Consider the following 17,460-nt stretch of genomic DNA (forward strand, 5'->3'; position numbering starts at 1 on the left):
GCCCCGAAATGGCAAGAGTTTAGATATAGAGCACAGATTAATGGATACCAGAGATTAGGGAGGGGAAGTGAGAGTGGGAAAGAAGTGATTATAAAAAGGCAATATGAGGGGCGCCTGGGTGGCTCAGTCAGTTAAGTGTCTGCCTTCGGCTCAGGTCATGATCCTAGGGTCCTGGGATCGAGCCCCGCATCGGGCTCCCTGCCCAGCAGGAAGCCTGCTTCTCCCTCTCCCACTCTCCCTGCTTGTGTTCCCTCTCTCGCTCTGTCAAATAAATAAACAAAATCTTAAAAAAAAAAAAAAAAAAGGCAATATGAGGGACCCCTGTGGTGATGGAACTGCTCAGTATCTTAACTGTGGTGGTTGATGCACAAACCTACACATGTGACAAAACTGTATAGAACTAAATACACACACATAAATGAGTACAAGGAGAACTGAGGAATAAGATGAATGGACTGTTATTAATGTCAATATCCCTGTGGTGATACTTTACTGTAGTTTAACAAAATGTGTTAAGGATCTTTCTGTATTATTTCTCACAATTATCTCAATGAAAACTTCAATTAAAAAAAAAATAAAATTGGGGCACCTGGGTGGCTCAGTCGTTAAGCATCTGCCTTCGGCTCAGGTCATGATCCCAGGGTCCCGGGATCGAGCCCCGCATCGGGCTTCCTGCTCGGCAGGAAGCCTGCTTCTCCCTCTCCCACTCCCCCTGCTTGTGTTCCCTCTCTCACTGTCTCTCTCTCTGTCAAATAAATAAATAAATAAAATCATTTTTAAAAATAAATAAATAAATAAAATAAAATAAACCACTAAGAAAAGGAAGACAAGCCAGACTGGGAGGAAATATTTACAAATCATCTCATAAAGGCTTATAGCTGAAAGATTTGAACAACTCTTTACTACTTAATAATAAGGGATGCCTGGGTGGCTCAGTCGGTTAAGCGTCTGCGTTTGGCTCAGGTCATGATCCCAGGGTCCTGGGATTGAGCCCCCCGGGATTGAGCCCCCCATGAGGGATCCCTGCTCAGTGGGAAGCCTGCTTCTCCCTTTCCCTCTCCCCCCATGGCTCGTACTCTCTTTCTCACTCTCTATCTCAAATAAATAAATAAAATCTTAAAAAAAAAACCCAAAACTTAATAATAAGAAGAACACCAACTAAAAATTGGGCAAAGAATTTGGATAGACTTTTCACAAAAAAGATATACAAATGGATAATAAGCATGTGAAAAGATGCTCATTTTCATTATTCATTAGGGGAATGCTAATTAAAACCACACTGAGGGTACAATTATACACTTATTAGAATGGCTAACATTAAAAAGACAGACTATAACAAGTGTTGGAGAGGATGTGGAGAAACTGGAACCTTCACACATTCACTGCTGATGAAAATTTAAAGTGGTACAGCCACTGTGGAAAGCAGTTTCTAAAAGAGTTAAACATAAACTTATTAAGCAACACAGAAATTAAGCTGCTAGGTATCTACCTAAGACTGCAAATACATCAACACAAAGACTTATATGCTAATGTTCATAGCAGCATTACTGGAAATAATCCAAATGTTCATTGGCTGGTGAATGGATAAACACAATGTGTTATTATCCATTTAATGGAATACCATTTGGCAATAGAAAGAAAGAGTATTGATACATGCTACAACATAGATGAAGCCCCAATGTTATGCTAAGTGAAAGAAGTCAGATGCAAAAAATCAAATACTGCATGATTCCATTTAAGAAATGTCTGGAAAGGGCAAATCTACAGACAAAAAGTACATCAGTGGCTGGCTGACTGTTTGCAAAGGGGCAAAGGGGAACTATATAGTGAAAGAAATTTCCTAAGTAGATTATAGTGATGTTGCACAGCTCTATAAATGTACTAAAAATCATTGCATTGTAGGCTTACAATGGAGGAGTCTTATGGAAATTATACCCTAATACCACATTAATGTATGGTGATTATACACTAAAGCTACAAATAAATAAATTTTGTAAATGTAAATAATTGCAAATTTTGCTGACTTGACAGAGCTGGTAAAGTCACCATATTAGCATTAGAAAAAAACATTTTAATATATTAGGTAATTAATTAAAATCATTAGATGAAAAGCCTTACCACAGGCAATTGAACAAATCTTTTAACAATTACCAAAATTCACAATTACCTTAATAAGAGCTCTTTTGGTGAGTTTCTGGTTAACTTCAGGCTTATTTAGTATGTTCTTTGCTCTATGAGCATATTCCAATGTACTCAGAGTTTCCTGTGAAGAAAATGCCAATTACTAAAGATATTACAAGAATAATGTAGTTCTGATATATAAAATGTACTGTAAAATAACTTACAAGAAAAAAAATAACTTACAAGAAATAATTTATGGTTGTATCTAACCTAAAAATCTATCATCCACTAGGACCACTATACCCTAAGAATTTTTTACTTCAGTCTTCACACTCAATGAACCCCATCAGCTGATGAATAAACAAAACATCCTATTATCCATACAATGGAAAATTACTCACCTACAAAAAAGAATGAAGCATGGATACATGCTAACCACATGGATGAACACTGAAAACATGCCAGGTGTAAGAAGCCAGTCACAAAAGAACACTTATTGCATAATTCCATTTACACGAAATGTCCAGACTAGGCAAATCTATAGATTAAAAAGGTAGGGTGGGGCACCTGGGTGGCTCAGTTGGTTAAACGTCTGCCTTAGGCTCAGGTCATGATCTCAGGGTCCTGGGATCTAGCCTCACATCGGGCTCTCTGCTCCTTGGGGAGTCTGCTTCTCCCTCTCCCTTTGCACCCTCCCTTCCCAGCCCCCCTCCCCACCGCTTGTGCATGCACTTTCTCTCAAATAAAGAAATAAAATCTTAAAAAAAAAAAAAAAAGAAATATTTTAAAGTAGGTTAGTAGTGACCTAGGGCTGGGAGTGAGGGCAAATGGAGAGTGATTCCTAATGGGTTACAAGGTTTCTTTCTGGGGTAATGAAAATGCTCTAAACAGACTTTAGTGATGGTTGCACAGCTCAGCAAATACATTAAAATCATCGAATTACATACTTCTTTTTTTTAAAAGATTTTATTTTTTTTTTGACAGAGAGAGAGACAGTGAGAGAGGGAACACAAGCAGGGGGAGTGGGAGAGGGAGAAGCAGGCCTCCCGCTGAGCAGGGAGCCTGATGTGGGACTCGATCCCAGGACCCTGGGATCGTGACCTGAGCCGAAGGCAGACGCTTAACGACTGAGCCACCCAGGCGCCCCTCGAATTACATATTTTTAATGGGTGAATTTAATGGTATGTGAATTATATCTCGGTAAAGATGTTTTTTAAAATGAAAGGAGAGTTAGAGACCTTATAAAACCTTTTGTAACTCCATTTAAAGGAAACAATCATAATAAGAGATTTCACCATCTTTTTTGCTTCTCTTGGTTTTACCACCTGTTCTCACACATCCAACCCATCTTCAGTGCCCTCTAAGAGCTTCTACAACACTAGCATTCACTTAACCCACTTTTAAGTCCTCACTTAAATCTCTGTAACCCGCCCCCCATCAGGCTCCCTGTTCAGCAGGCAGTCTGCTTCTCCCTCTCCCTCTCCCCCCCACTCATTCTCTCTCTCAAATAAATAAAATCTTTAAAAAAAAAAAAAATCTCCATACCCCATGTAACCATGCACTGCTAATGACCACAGCAATTTCTTTTGAAGACTGTGTGGGAAAAGCCATTAAGTAATTGGCTTTTTAAGATTAAAAACTCTGCCAGGAAGGAGAAAGACAATTTTTTCAGTGGTGTCCTCCTCTATGTCCATGTGTAATATCCCGATTCTTTTACTCTTGCTTAGAATGAATGAAGCCAATTAATGAACTTTGTAAATATGTGATAAAAAAGTAAAATAAATTATGTGATAGCTAAATAATAATTACACCTACTACACTTGCAGATACCTATTAAAGGGCTTACCTCAAGATTGAGAGATGCAGGAGAAATTGTTGCAATTATAGATGTTCTTGTACGTCCCCCAAGAGAATCCTGGAGGATTCTAGTTAGTTTAGATTCTCGATAAGGAACATGAGGTGTTCTTTCTACAAGAGCAGTAATAACCCTTCCCAAAGTCAAAAGGGATTGATTGATATTTCCAGCTTCCCGGGCTCTCTTGTCAACTGCTCCAGAACGGCCAATGTTCTCACTTCCCGCAAGATCAACCTTGAATTTCGAAAATAAAAGTAGGTTGTTAGTTCCACTGGATTTGGACACAAAGACTTTCATTCTCAAATATAATATATTAAATAGCTAGCAAAATAACTTTTTTATAATTAACAATCCACTACAAAGCTAATTACCTAGTGACTTCAAAACTATTGTCTAGAAGTACAGAATTTCAAGCTGCTCCGAGGTGGTCAAGAATGAAACAGTTGAGGGGGCCTGAGTGGCTCAGTCCATTAAGCATCCAACTCTTAATTTTGGCTCAGGTCATGATCTCAGGGTCACGAGATCAAGCCCCATGTTCAGCTCCTCGCTCAGCCAGATTTCTGCTTGAGATTCTCTCTCCCTCTCTCTGCCCCTCTCTCCTCTCTAAAATAAATCAATCTTAAAAATAAATAAAAGATTCTCTCTTTCCCTCTCCCTCTGCTCCTGCAACCTCTCTCTCCCTCTCAAAAAAAAAAAAGAATGAAACAGTTGAAAAGAACTACCATATGATCCAGCAATCCCACTTCTAGGTATATTATCCAAGGGAAATGAAATCAGTATCTCAAAGAGATATCTGCACTCCCACGTTCAATGCATTATTCACAATAGCAAAGAAATGGAAACTGTCAGCTGATGAATGAAGGGAGAAGAAATGGAGGTGCCTGGGTGGCTCAGTCGTTAAGCGTCTGCCTTTGGCTCAGGTCATGACCCTAGGGTCCCGGGAGAGAGCCCCGCGTCAGGCTCCCTGCTCTGTGGGAGGCCTGCTTCTCCCTCTCCTGCTCCCCCTGCTTGTGTTCCCTCTCTCGCTGTGTCTCTCTCTATCAAATAAATAAATAAAATCATAAAAAAAAAATAGAGAGAAGATATGGTATACATATACAACGGAATATATTTATTTAGCCATGAGAGAGAAGGAAATCCTGCCATTTGTAACAACATGGATGAACCTAGAGGATGTAATGCAAAGTGAAATAAGCCAGACAAAGAAGGACAAATACTATATGATCTCTCTTATGTGTAGAATTGAGGAGGTGGGTGGGGAGAAGGAAAGTTCACTGAAATGGAGAGAATGACGGTTACCAGGAGCAGGGGAATGGGGGAGAAGCAGATGCTGGTCAAAGCGTATAAGCCTTCAGTTATAAGATGAATAAACTCTGGGGATCTAATGTACACTATAGTGACGACAGTTAATAATACTATACTGAAATTTGCTAAGAGTAGACCTAAACATTCTTACAGCACCCCCCCCAAAAGTAACTATGTGAGGGGAAGGATATGTTAATTAACCTGATTATGGTACTCATTTCTCAAAGCGAACATACATCAAATCATCACATTGTACACTTTAAATACATAATTTTATTTGTCAATTATACCTCAATAATGCTAGAGGGAAAAAAAAAGAATGAAACTAGTATTAAGGTAGATACTTACCAAGTTCAACTTTCCAATTTTAACAAGCTCCTCTCCATCAATTGTAGTTTCTTTCATATGTATTGTAACAGAGAAAACTGAGTGGGAACGACTAGAAAACAAGATCAGATTGTCCAGTCATTATAATGTAAAACATTATTTGTTTTCTATAAAATATTAAAAAGAGCAAAGAAAGATCAAACTCGGGGCGCCTGGGTGGCTCAGTTGGTTAAGCGACTGCCTTCAGCTCGGGTCATGATCTCAGGGTCCTGGGATCAAGCCCCGCATCGGGCTCCCTGCTCGGCGGGAAACCTGCTTGTCTCTTTCCTACTCCCCCTGCTTGTGTTCCCTCTCTTGCTGTGTCTCTCTCTGTCAAATAAATAAATAAAATCTTTAAAAAAAAAAAAAAAAGAAAGATCAAACTCCACAAGGCAGAGAAAGATAGTATCAGACAGGAGACATTAATAAGATTTTGGAAGACAGAGGGTAGGTAGAACAATGCTTAGGTTTTTGCTTTCTTGTACTTGCTGCCTCCAAAGGGGACCCCAAAAAGAAACTACCTGTAAACACCCTAAAAGACTTAGGAACTAGAATCCTCAAGACCTCTAAAAGCTGGATGTGGGGTCGGTTTGGGACAGTTGCCTGGTATGTCAGAGGAGAAGGCTTGTAATCAATCTTCTTATTTATAAGAATCTCTTGAAATATGTCATTACCATAAATTCAAACAGTACCACACAAGTCATCAGATTACTTGCTTTCAATGTCAATTGTTGTAAAAATATATTGCTCTGCTTTGAGAATGTCATCAGAAATAGTTAACACCCTCTCTTGAAAAGCAAATGGTAAATAGCAATGATTACTGAAATACTACAAGATAATCACCACTAGACCATAAAGTGTTCCAATGTCTATCTTATATTATATATTGACATTCAGTTTTTATCTGAGGGATACAAAAGTTATATAGACAACCAAAGACCTCTTTTATTCCTGTATCAATGACATTTGGTGAACATTCCTATGTTTGTTAATGTCATTGATGATTAGTGAGGAATATGATAATTTTTAATTTTCTTATTTGCACTTTTCATGTTACTTGGAAAGTTTTATAGTAAGAATCATATTTTATTTATTATTTAAAGTTACAGAAAAGGGGAAGGGCACAGGAAAAATATAAAGAAACTATAAATCTGAATTCAATATATATTTCATATTTTTCTATCATTATTTACCCATTTCTAATCCAAGATTATGGAATTAACGCAATTAAGCATAGAAGTCAACTATGATTTTGGAAACTTTACTGTTTTCCTTCACTTTACCACATACATTCATAAAGAGACCTTTACTCAAGTCTACATATAAAAAAATGAGTCCTAGGGGTGCCTGGGTGGCTCAGTTGGCTAAGCATCTGCCTTCGGCTCAGGTCGTGATCCCAAAGTCCTGGGATCAATAAAGTCCAGAGTCGAGCTCCTTGCTCAGCAGAGAGTCTGCTTCTCCCCTGCCCCTCCGCACCCCCCCCCGCCGGCCCCCACTCATGCTCTCTGTCTGAAATAAATAAAATCTTAAAAAAAAAAAAAAAGGAGTCCTAAATTATACAAATTTATGAAAAAGCAGGAATTTATTTAAAAGAAAGGTATTTAGAGAAAAGAAATATTACTTAGTCTTAAACTCCTTCCTCCAATATATAATTTTTTAAATGGAAAGCTATTATAGGAAAATGTAATTAAAATCATAAAAATCACCCATAATGTCATGATTTTCATTTTCATCTTATTTTTCTTCTTTAAATGTATATGTAATTTTTTATAGAGTTGCAGGAATTTCCAGTTATAAGGGAGCAAAGAAATAAATGATCTAATTTTTTTTTTAGGTTTTATTTATTTAAGTAATCTCTACACCCAACGTGGGGCTCAAACTCACGACCCCGAGATCAAGAGTCACATGCTTTTCTGACTGAGCCAGCCAGGCACCCTGAGATCTATTTCTAATAATTATTTTGTAGGTCAGAGAAACTGATACTCAGATAAATTCACTTATTTCCTTAAGTCACATGTTTGGTTAACTCCAGAACTAGAACTAAACACAAATATCTAACTCCCAATCCATAGCTCTTTTAATTACACTCTGATGCTTCCTTCAAAGACCAGCAGAAAAAATATCCACCTGACTTGGTAAACTGCTTTTCTAGAAATTGGGATTCATTCTATAGGGGCTACTATCAGCTATGCCCCTTTCTACCCTGGAAAGCCAGTGTTAGTGACCATGTCTTCCTATATTAAAATGAAGCCATATGAGAAAAGTTTATGTTTTTTTATATTTTTCTAAAATGTTGGACAACCTAAATATATGTAATTTTTGTCAATCATACTACAATAAAGCTGGAGAAAAAAAATCAAATGAAGCTATCTGACTTTCTTCTAATTCTTATTTAAACCATGGGCTTTCAAACTTTGTTCTAGGTATCCATGGGCACCCCAAAAAAGTGCTCAGGGAAAACTTTCATGAGGCTGAGGAGGTAAGCCTCTGAGCATCCCACCCTCAAATCGACTACAGCAAGCACATGTTAATCTAGGCTCCTGTGTACAATTTCATTTGAGAAAAAATAATCTACTTAAAAAAGTTTAATACTTCTTCTCTAATTCACTTGTCTTTGTTCCCTTTTCAACATTCTTCCAATACTGGTGCTTGCCTCTAAATCTCAAGCCAATTACTAAAGCATGAAATCAAGCACACATACAATCTAGTATGCGACTCACATACTTTGACCCACCCCAATTTGACTTCCCATGTTAAAAAGAAAATGGAGGGGCGCCTGGGTGGCTCAGTTGTTAAGTGTCTGCCTTCGGCTCAGGTCATGGTCCCAGGGTCTTGGGATCGAGCCCCGCATCGGGCTCCCTGCTCTGCGGAGAGCCTGCTTCTCCCTCTCCCACTCCCCCTGCTTGTGTTCCCTCTCTCGCTGTGCCTCTCTCTGTCAAATAAATAAATAAAATCTTTAAAAATAAATAAATAATAAAAAGGAAAAAAAAAAAAAGAAAATGGAGAGGTGGGGGAGGACACTGGCTTTCTTACCTGGAGTATGCATTCATCAGAGTTGCTGCAGTTGTCCGTTTTGCTGCTCCCTTCTCCAAAATCTGATAGACTTCATCCTTGTTGTGTACTGTAATTTCTTCTAAACCTTTGATTATCACTCCCCTCTGACCAATATCAAAAGATCATCCATTAGTCTGACAAAAAATATATATATACTGATTTCTCAAAGCATCACACATTAAAATCCAGAGACACTTCATTCTCAAAGACGAAGTTACCTTGTTACGGGGATCATCAAACATCTGCAGTCTCTCAGAAACATCAGAAGATGGATTAAGGAGATCAAAAAGTTCTTCATTATAGATTTCCAACAGAGACACTTTGACTGAAAATTCAGTACCATTATCAGTAAGTTTCTCAAAAATTTGATGAAGAGTACGTGGAATTATACCAGCCAAGGGATCCTGAAATTATAATATTAATAAGGACTAAAATAAGGGAAGAACGCCATTTACTATGGCAGTTAAAACACATATAACAAGGGCCTCCTTAATGATATATTTGAAAACAAATATGAGGGGCACCTGGGTGGCTCAGTTTCCACAATATTCTACTCCAACTATTCTGTCTCAAACAGACCCCTCTCTTATCACTTAACTGTGCCGTATGTATTGGTCCTTTCTCTCCTAATGACGCTATGTTTCTTAAACAGGAACTATACCATATACTTTAATTTTGCTAAAATAGTAGTTTATCCTACAATCATGTTTGACATGGGTATATTGATCTTCTCTATTTCAAGAAAGAGGCCTTCTACCAAGTTTTCTATTCAGTTATATTTCAACCACTTTAGAGACAGAAATCTATTATAAACAATAAATACCTCCTCCCAAGTGTACTCTTCATTAGGTGACCTCTCACCTTCCATTGTAAAGGTTTTTCCAGTGCCAGTTTGGCCATATCTGTCAAAATTAACAAAAGTGTTAATTAGAAAACAAATACATGCATCTAAACCTTTTCAGCAATTTGAAAAATAGTGTTTTACTCACGCAAAAATAGTGCAATTATAACCCATAATAACTTCATCCAGAATTGGACAAACAACACTTCGGTAAACATCAATTTGTTTAGTAGAAGCTCCAAAAACCTATCCCAAAAAAAAAAAAAAATCAAAGCAATTCTTCAGGAAAAAAAATACTCCAAAATTACTCACTTTAAGAATTTTGTTTTTAGGGGCGCCTAGGTGGCTCAGTCTGCCTTCGGCTCAGGTCGTGATCCCAAGGTCCTGGGATTGAGCCCCACATTGGGCTCCCTGCTCTGCGGGAAGCCTGCTTCTCCCTCTCCTACTCCCCCTACTTGTGTTCCCTCTCTCTCTCTCTGTCAAATAAATAAATAAAATCTTTAAAAAAAAAAAGAATTTTGTTTTTAGGGCACCTGGGTGGCTCAGTCGTTAAGCATCTGCCTTTGGCTCAGGTCATGATCCCAGGGTCCTGGAATCGACCCCCACATCGGGCTCCCTGCTCCGCAGAGAGCCTGCTTCTCCCTCTCCCAACACCCCCTGCTGTGTTCCCTCTCTTGCTGTCTCTGTGTCAAATAAATAAATAAAATCTTTAAAAAAAAAAAAAAAAGAATTTTGTTTTTAGGGGTGCCTGGGTGGCTCAGTTGGTTGGGCGACTGCCTTCGGCTCAGGTCATGATCCTGGAGTCCCAGGATCGAGTCCCGCATTGGGCTCCCTGCTCAGCAGGGAGTCTGCTTCTCCCTCTGACCCTCCTCCTTCTCATGCTCTCTATCATTCTCTCTCTCTCTCAATAAATAAATAAAAATCTTAAAAAAAAAAAGAATTTTGTTTTTAATATATTAACTCATTCAGCCCACTAGAAACCATACGACAACTCAGTCAACTGAAACTTGGAATCGTACACTAGAACCTAGAGGAAATGTGTATCTGAGAATAACTTTACATAGTAAATAAAAAAAGAATAAAGTAAATAAAAAATAAATAATTATTTACATAGTAAATAATAAAATAAATAATAAAAGTAGCAGCATTTTAAGAAATAGGTACCAGGAGCACCTGGGTGGCTCAGCCGGTTGGGCATCTGACTCTTGATATTGGCTTATGTTCTGATCTCGGGGTGGTGAGATCGAGCCCCATGTTGGGCTCTGCACTCAGCACGAGTCTGCTTGTTCCTCTCTCTCTGCTCCTACCCTACTCTCCCGCACATGCTCTCTATTAAATAAATAAAATCTTAAAAAAAAAAAAAAGAAATAGGTACCATATCAAAAGTATATGTTTTCCTTGAGCTCTTGTCAGCCAATCCTCCAGTTCGTACACTAACTTCTTTTCGTACATGATCACATTCTACTACAGAATGGGCATTAGCTTTCCGTTCTGCCAAATTAAATGGTCTATAAAAAGAAATGTACAAAGTTATTTTAAATACTCTTAGTTATCAGGTTACAGATGACATTGTCATTAATACCTTAGATAATAACAAAGTAAAGTTTTTTGACAACACTATTGGTGACAAGGATTAAATGGGGGACTAAATGATACTGCTAAAGCAGAATTTTTAGTTTCTACTCCCAGAAATAAAAAATAGGTTTTTTACTTTTCAAAGACATGTAAAACATGACAATTCTGACAGCTTCTTGGAGTAGATGTTAACAGAATTAACTTGTAAAAAAAAATGCCAAACTTATTTTTCAGATTTCTATTTCCACTATTCTTACAGTCTGAGAAAGTTATGTTATGACGCAGTAGAAAGAACATGCCAAATTTGTGTTCAAAATACTAACCTGTCAGTGGATAACTGGCACAAGATAAAAAATAGATAAAAATAATGACTAATACATTGAGTATTTACTATATGTCAGGTACTCACTATTCAAAATGCTTCACATGTGTTAACTCAGTTTGTCCTAGTGGGGAATAGCAACATAAAACAAATGATTATGCAAGAAGTAATGTTTAGGGGCGCCTGGGTGGCTTAGTCGTTAAGTGGCTGCCTTCGGCTCAGGTCATGATCCCAGGGTCCTGGGATCAAGCCCCGCATCGGTCTCCCTGCCCGGCAGGAAGCCTGCTTCTCCCTCTCCCACTCCCCCTGCTTGTGTTCCTGCTCTCGCTCTCTCTCTGTCAAATAAATAAATAAAATATTAAAAAAAAAAGAGAGAGAAGTAATGTTTAGAAAGGGTATGTAAAGGGTGCTGTAGGAATATATAGCAAAAATTTAATTGATTGGGACAGGGAGGGGTGGGGGGAAGCATGGGTGATGGGAAAGACTCCCAAAGGAAGTAATCTTCTAAGCTAAATTCCTTCTTGGGCTTTCTGTAGAGTGAGGACTCTTGATCCAGTCTGCTTGGGCTATGTAGCCCTGTGTGCATACTTCCCCATTTGAAAAATGGGGCTAAGTAATAGCACCAACCTCACAATGTAGGAAAAGAAATCCTGCTTAGGGGCGCCTGGGTGGCTCAGTGGGTTGAGCATCTGACTCTTGATTTCTGCTCAGGTCATGATCTCAGGATCGTGGGATTGAGCCCTGTGCTGGCTCTGTGCTGGGCACGGAGCCTGCTTGGGATTCTCTCTCCCTCTGCCTCCCCATGCCCTTACTCGCTCACACACATGCCCCCTCTCTCTCAAAGAAAAGATATCCTATTTAGTTTACAGTTTCCCAGTGGCTCCTACTGTGCTTGGCACATAGGAGGCATCCTAATATCTGTTAAACTACATACTTAATAAATGTCATCCTAAGAGGAATGATGGAAGAGCTGAAAAGAACCATAGTCCACGAAGTGGCATCATTCAGATATGCATATACCTAACACACATCTGGACCAAAGAGAGAAATGTACTCTTGACTTGAGTTCATTTTTCCCATTCAGTATCACATATTATGAAAGGAAATGGCAAATAGGAAATTATCTTTCTCCTCATCACTAGACAAACCAAGTTGCTGTTTATTTTAAAAATGATACCTCAACATCCTCTGGCATGCCCCATCCCTAGTATATTTTTGACAGTCAGAAAACCAAATTTGTGATCCTGGGAAATTTAACTCACCAACTTCCTGGTAATATATAATAATGCTATCGATTGTCAAATGTAGTGAAACCTACAGAATGCACATAACCCATGACATGCAATATTATTAAAAGTTCAACAAACCTAAGTCAAAACCAACTTATACTGAGGTAGGCCAAGAGTATCAAGTAGAATGAATTGCTCTCATGTGGTTAAAGGTTTTACAATTAGTCTATATTCTTAGCATCTCTCAACTAATCTCTGCCTGGATGTGTGATGATGTTAACCACATAAATACCATTCAAGATGTCACAACCAAGTAGTAGATAATCACAAAGATTACACATTTCTAAAAGTTATCAAAACTCCCACTGAAGAGCTTTAAGGACTATTTGTACTATAATAAAAAGTATTGCAAAGCCACTATATTCCTAACCAAACTTCTCTAATTAGAAATTGTAAGGTTCCTGTTAATGATGTTAAACCCATCAATTTGTTGGCCTCACTACAGTTACATTACATTCATTTATTCATTCCATAAATATTCATCTAGTACTTATTATGTGGTAGATATTTGTTTAGGAACTGAGGATATACCAGTGAACAAAACCAAGTTTCAAAAAAAACCAAAACACCCAAGTTCCTATTCTCAGGGAACTTTTATCCTAGTGTTATAAATAGATATATCAAAGTAAATAAAACAGACTAAGTGGGATTGGAATTAATGATGGGGGAAAATGGGCAGTTGCTATTACTATTTTAGGGTGGTCAGGGAAGGCTTCTCTTCCCTGATATTTAATGATATTTAAGCAGAATCTAAAAAGTGAGGGAGCCAGTCATGTAGCTATTTTGGTGGGAAAGCTTTCTAGGCAGAGTGAAATTGCAAAGGCCCTATGGTAGAGCCTGGTAGATTGGGGGGGGGGGGCGGTGCCCACAGGGGAGTTAAGTAGGGTATAATAAAGATAGCCAGTAGTTAGATCATGTGAGGGGTCTATAACCTTCAATCTGTGAGCCAAACCTGGCCCTTTTCATACGAGAGACCTAGATTGATTTTTACAATTTTAAAGGGTTGTTTAATAAAAAAAAAATCAGATACTGCAGTAGTAGCAGTTCTTTAGCAGATTCATTCCACCACTGAAAACCTGAAAACAACGGACCACACAGTCTTACTGATTTCAGGTAAAAGATGTCCAGCAAAACAGCAAGCACCAACAAACATAGCCCAGGCAAGAACTGTGCAGCAGTTGAGATCAGAAGCCTCCATAAAAGAACAAAGGTTTCAATGGCATCATCGGACCTTATGTTCTACTGTGAGTAGCATGCCAGGAGTGACTCTTTGCTGACAGGGATACCAACTTCAGAAAATCTTCTCAAGGATAAATCTGCATCATCTTAAACTGGAAGAATGAAACAGTTCTGTGTCTCTTCCTAACAAAGCTAATTACAAGCAGCTCCTTAAAGAGATCGACCTTCAGCTTATTTGGTAACCACTGCTAATAACTAAAACGCTCTGAACTTGGAATAATGAACTCTGAAGTCTTCATTTTCCAAGTTGTCCTTTCTCTAAAATATCCTTTGCTGATTTAATACAGAATTAACAGTCTTGTTCTCCGTTTGGTAACTATAGCATCACATTGGGTTAGTGTTTAAGGAAAGCTGGTCTGGGCCTTTTTAAAAACACAATTAGGGGCGCCTGGGTGGCTCAGATGGTTGGGCATCTGCCTTTGGCTCAGGTCATGATCCCCGGTTACTGGGATTGAGCCCTTCATGGGGTTCCTTGTTAGTGGGGAGTCTGCTTCTTCCTCTCCCTCTGTCTTTCCCCCTGCTCGTGCTCTCTCTCTTTCTGTCTCGAATTAATAAATAAAATCTTTAAAAAAAAAAAAAACACAATTATACACTTTTAAAATATATGAATGATTCATAAAAGTTCAGATCTAAATTGCTAAAGCACTTGTCTAGATTCAAATGCCAAAATTAACTTAAATCCTAAAACCTTTATATTATGTTCTTAATAGGACTTATGCTAACCTGCACACTTATACAAGGGGGAGGAATGTTTTGCATATATGTCTTTGTATATACATATATCAAAGCCTATTTCCTTATTAAAACTTCTCTCTATAAAAACTATCAGTTCCTCAATTCCAGAAGTTATATCTTTCTCCTGAGCTGTGTATAGGTAGAATAAAAAATTCTCTTCATATAGTTATAATACTAGTAAAGGACATAATAAAGATTGTATTCATTGTAATTAAGTAATAAAGTCATCTCTCTCTTGAAATCTTGCTGACCTCTTAGGTTACAATAAACTGTGCCAATTAAAAATGTAAAATTAAAAAAAAAATCAGAGAATATGTGACAGAGACTACATGTAGCTTGCAAAGCCTAAAATACTTTAAAATATTTACTATGTGAGCCCTTTACAGAAAAGGTTTGACAACCTCGAGGGCCTCATAAATTGTTTACTTACTAAAGCTTAAGGACATATTTGCCCTAGGAAAGATATTTGAAAAAGAAAAGAAAGCATGAAAAGAAAAACATCTCTTTATACAAAAATTACTGTAAATAATTAGACACAACCTAAGCACTTTTCATGAATGACAAAGTAAAAGAAATCTCTTTTTAGGTAAGACTTGAAATGTATGGGGATAATAAACATGAATAATGTTTAATTCTTGGGGAGAGAAAGGGGGCTGGAGAGGGATACAATGGGGCTCCAATTGTAATGATTGTTTTGTTTCTAATTTAGGTGATGGACACACAGATGTTTGTTACTTTGTTCTCCATAACTTTTTATAGGTCTGACATATTTTGTAACTAACAATAAAAACGAAAATTAAAGAAAATAAAACCATCCAGAAAAAGCAGTATTGTCTAGCCTTATTAAACAATCAAAATAATCTAAAACTTTGCGTCTGTGGGGGCCTGGCTGGCTCAGTAGGTACAGCATGCAACTCTTATCTCTGGGTTGTGAATTCGAGCCTCACACTGGGTGTAGAGATTGCCTAAAAATAAAATCTTTAAAAAATAAATAAAAATTTGCATTTTTTATTACAGGCTGTTATTTTTTTTTCAATCTTCAAAACAAGTAACTGTTAACAGAAACTCTAGAGTACATCTAGTAAGTGGTCGAACTTAAGGTTACCATCAAATTTTCTCTCTGACACCTAGTTCAGAAAGCTAGCTATTATCTTTGACATCTACAATTCAAGTCACCAAAGCTGAGGAGGCAATAATTTAAGACAGTTTCTTCACACATTTTAAAAATAACCCCTTTTTAAAAATTTTAGAACTTTTGGATTTACAGAAAAGTTGCTGATAGTTGGTAGAATTTTTAAAACAACAGCAACAAAAACAGACACACAAAACACACAGACCAGTAAACTGTGGAGGGCTTCTAAAAAGCTGAATAAATCAATCTCTAATTAAGCAACAGTTTGTATAACGAGTATGTTCTTTCTCTACTAATTTTAAAATTGGGGAGTTATTTGGAAACCAATCTGGGGAGAGCTGAACACCTCCACCCCACTCACCCGGAAGAAACTATCTCCTTTGGTCTAAGACCAAGTTGCAGTACAATCAGAAAGCTATACTGGCCTTAGTTGTCTCCTTTTAAAAACATAAACTCACTCTATAAGCTAATCTTTAAAATTTAAATATAATGATGTTTTCTTGTTTGGTAGGGATTAAGAAAACATAGTATCTACAAGAAAGAGAACAAATGATCGATTGTGCTTTTAGAAATGATGGAGAGGACGGTAATCCCAACATCGGTACTAAAACACCTGCAAAGTAGGTATGCAGTCTTATTTCCAAACTGAGAAACTGCAAGAAGTGGCATATACAAGTGCCACCTAAATCTTTTCCAACATTAGTTTTTTAAAAGAACATACTTTTCCCTAAAGACCCGCGATCAAATTCTCCTTCTGAATAGCGGTTTAAAATATAACCTCCTGTACAAATACCCTTTCTTCGGAAACAGGCACTAATTTACTCACAGCAATCTGGTGTCATTTTTATCGACCGAATGCGGAAAACTGCGAAACAGGAAGGTTTGCTCCCCGCAGAAACTGCAAACAAAATTCCTCTCTCCGGACAACACAGGAGGGAGCCTAGCAGCAAAGCCCCGCACTCCCAATCCTGCCGGGTTCGCCCTACCTGCATCTCACCACCACCTGGATGTTCTTTCCCTTCTCCTCTTTCTTCTTCGCGGAGGAATTCGGCTGGGACGCCATGACGATCCCCGCGCGAAGGTCAAGGCCTGGCTGTGGACTCGGGAGCTGTGGGGCGCGGAGGGGCCCTGCGGTCGGCGCGGCCCGGGTGCCCACCTCCCCCGCCGGGTACTGACGTGGCCGGGGAAAGCCACGCGAGCAGCTCGACGTCTCCGCTCTCCACCAGGGGCTCTGACTGACCGAGGCGCCTGTCCCGCACTAGCGGGAGCCTCGGAATCACCAATATCGTCTCCGCCCGAAGCCTCGGAAACAGCAACGACTCGGCGCCTCAATTTGAAAAAGGAGCCGAGACGCCGAGCCAATAGCAGCGCCCTGGGCGCGCGGGGCACCATGGGACGCGGTGTCGTCACCAGGGCCCCCGCCCTCGGGGCGTGGCCCGCGGGAAAGTAAGAAGCTGGTCTGTCCTTACTCGCCTGGAACTTAGTCCGATGGGGGAGCCGCGCGAGTAAACACTGTGACTCTTCAACGTGACCTTGTCCAAGTTACATAACGTCTGTAAACCAAGATTTCCTCATCTTCAAAATGGAAATAATAGCAACCACTTCAGAGGGTTCGGTGAGAATTGA

The 17,460-nt window shown here is 38.7% G+C and overlaps 1 protein-coding gene across 1 annotated transcript in view; it reads right to left on the reverse strand.

Annotated features, from left to right (window-relative positions):
- KIF11 (kinesin family member 11) overlaps nt 1–17,172 on the reverse strand; it is a 44,846-nt gene extending 27,674 nt beyond the window's left edge. The window contains exons 1-9 of the mRNA XM_081823812.1: nt 16,821–17,172; nt 10,918–11,050; nt 9,691–9,788; nt 9,525–9,603; nt 8,920–9,105; nt 8,681–8,805; nt 5,630–5,720; nt 3,968–4,210; nt 2,168–2,263 (exon numbers count right to left, since the gene is read on the reverse strand). Of these exons, the coding sequence (XP_081679938.1) occupies nt 2,168–2,263; nt 3,968–4,210; nt 5,630–5,720; nt 8,681–8,805; nt 8,920–9,105; nt 9,525–9,603; nt 9,691–9,788; nt 10,918–11,050; nt 16,821–16,897 (1,128 nt within the window). The 5' untranslated portion in view covers nt 16,898–17,172. The remainder of the gene's footprint in view (nt 1–2,167; nt 2,264–3,967; nt 4,211–5,629; nt 5,721–8,680; nt 8,806–8,919; nt 9,106–9,524; nt 9,604–9,690; nt 9,789–10,917; nt 11,051–16,820) is intronic.
- Nucleotides 17,173–17,460: the final 288 nt, after the last annotated feature.

Source organism: Leptonychotes weddellii, chromosome 6, assembly GCF_054177405.1.
Source record: "Leptonychotes weddellii isolate Sample4059 chromosome 6, ASM5417740v2, whole genome shotgun sequence".
Classification (NCBI taxonomy): Eukaryota; Metazoa; Chordata; class Mammalia; order Carnivora; family Phocidae; genus Leptonychotes; species Leptonychotes weddellii.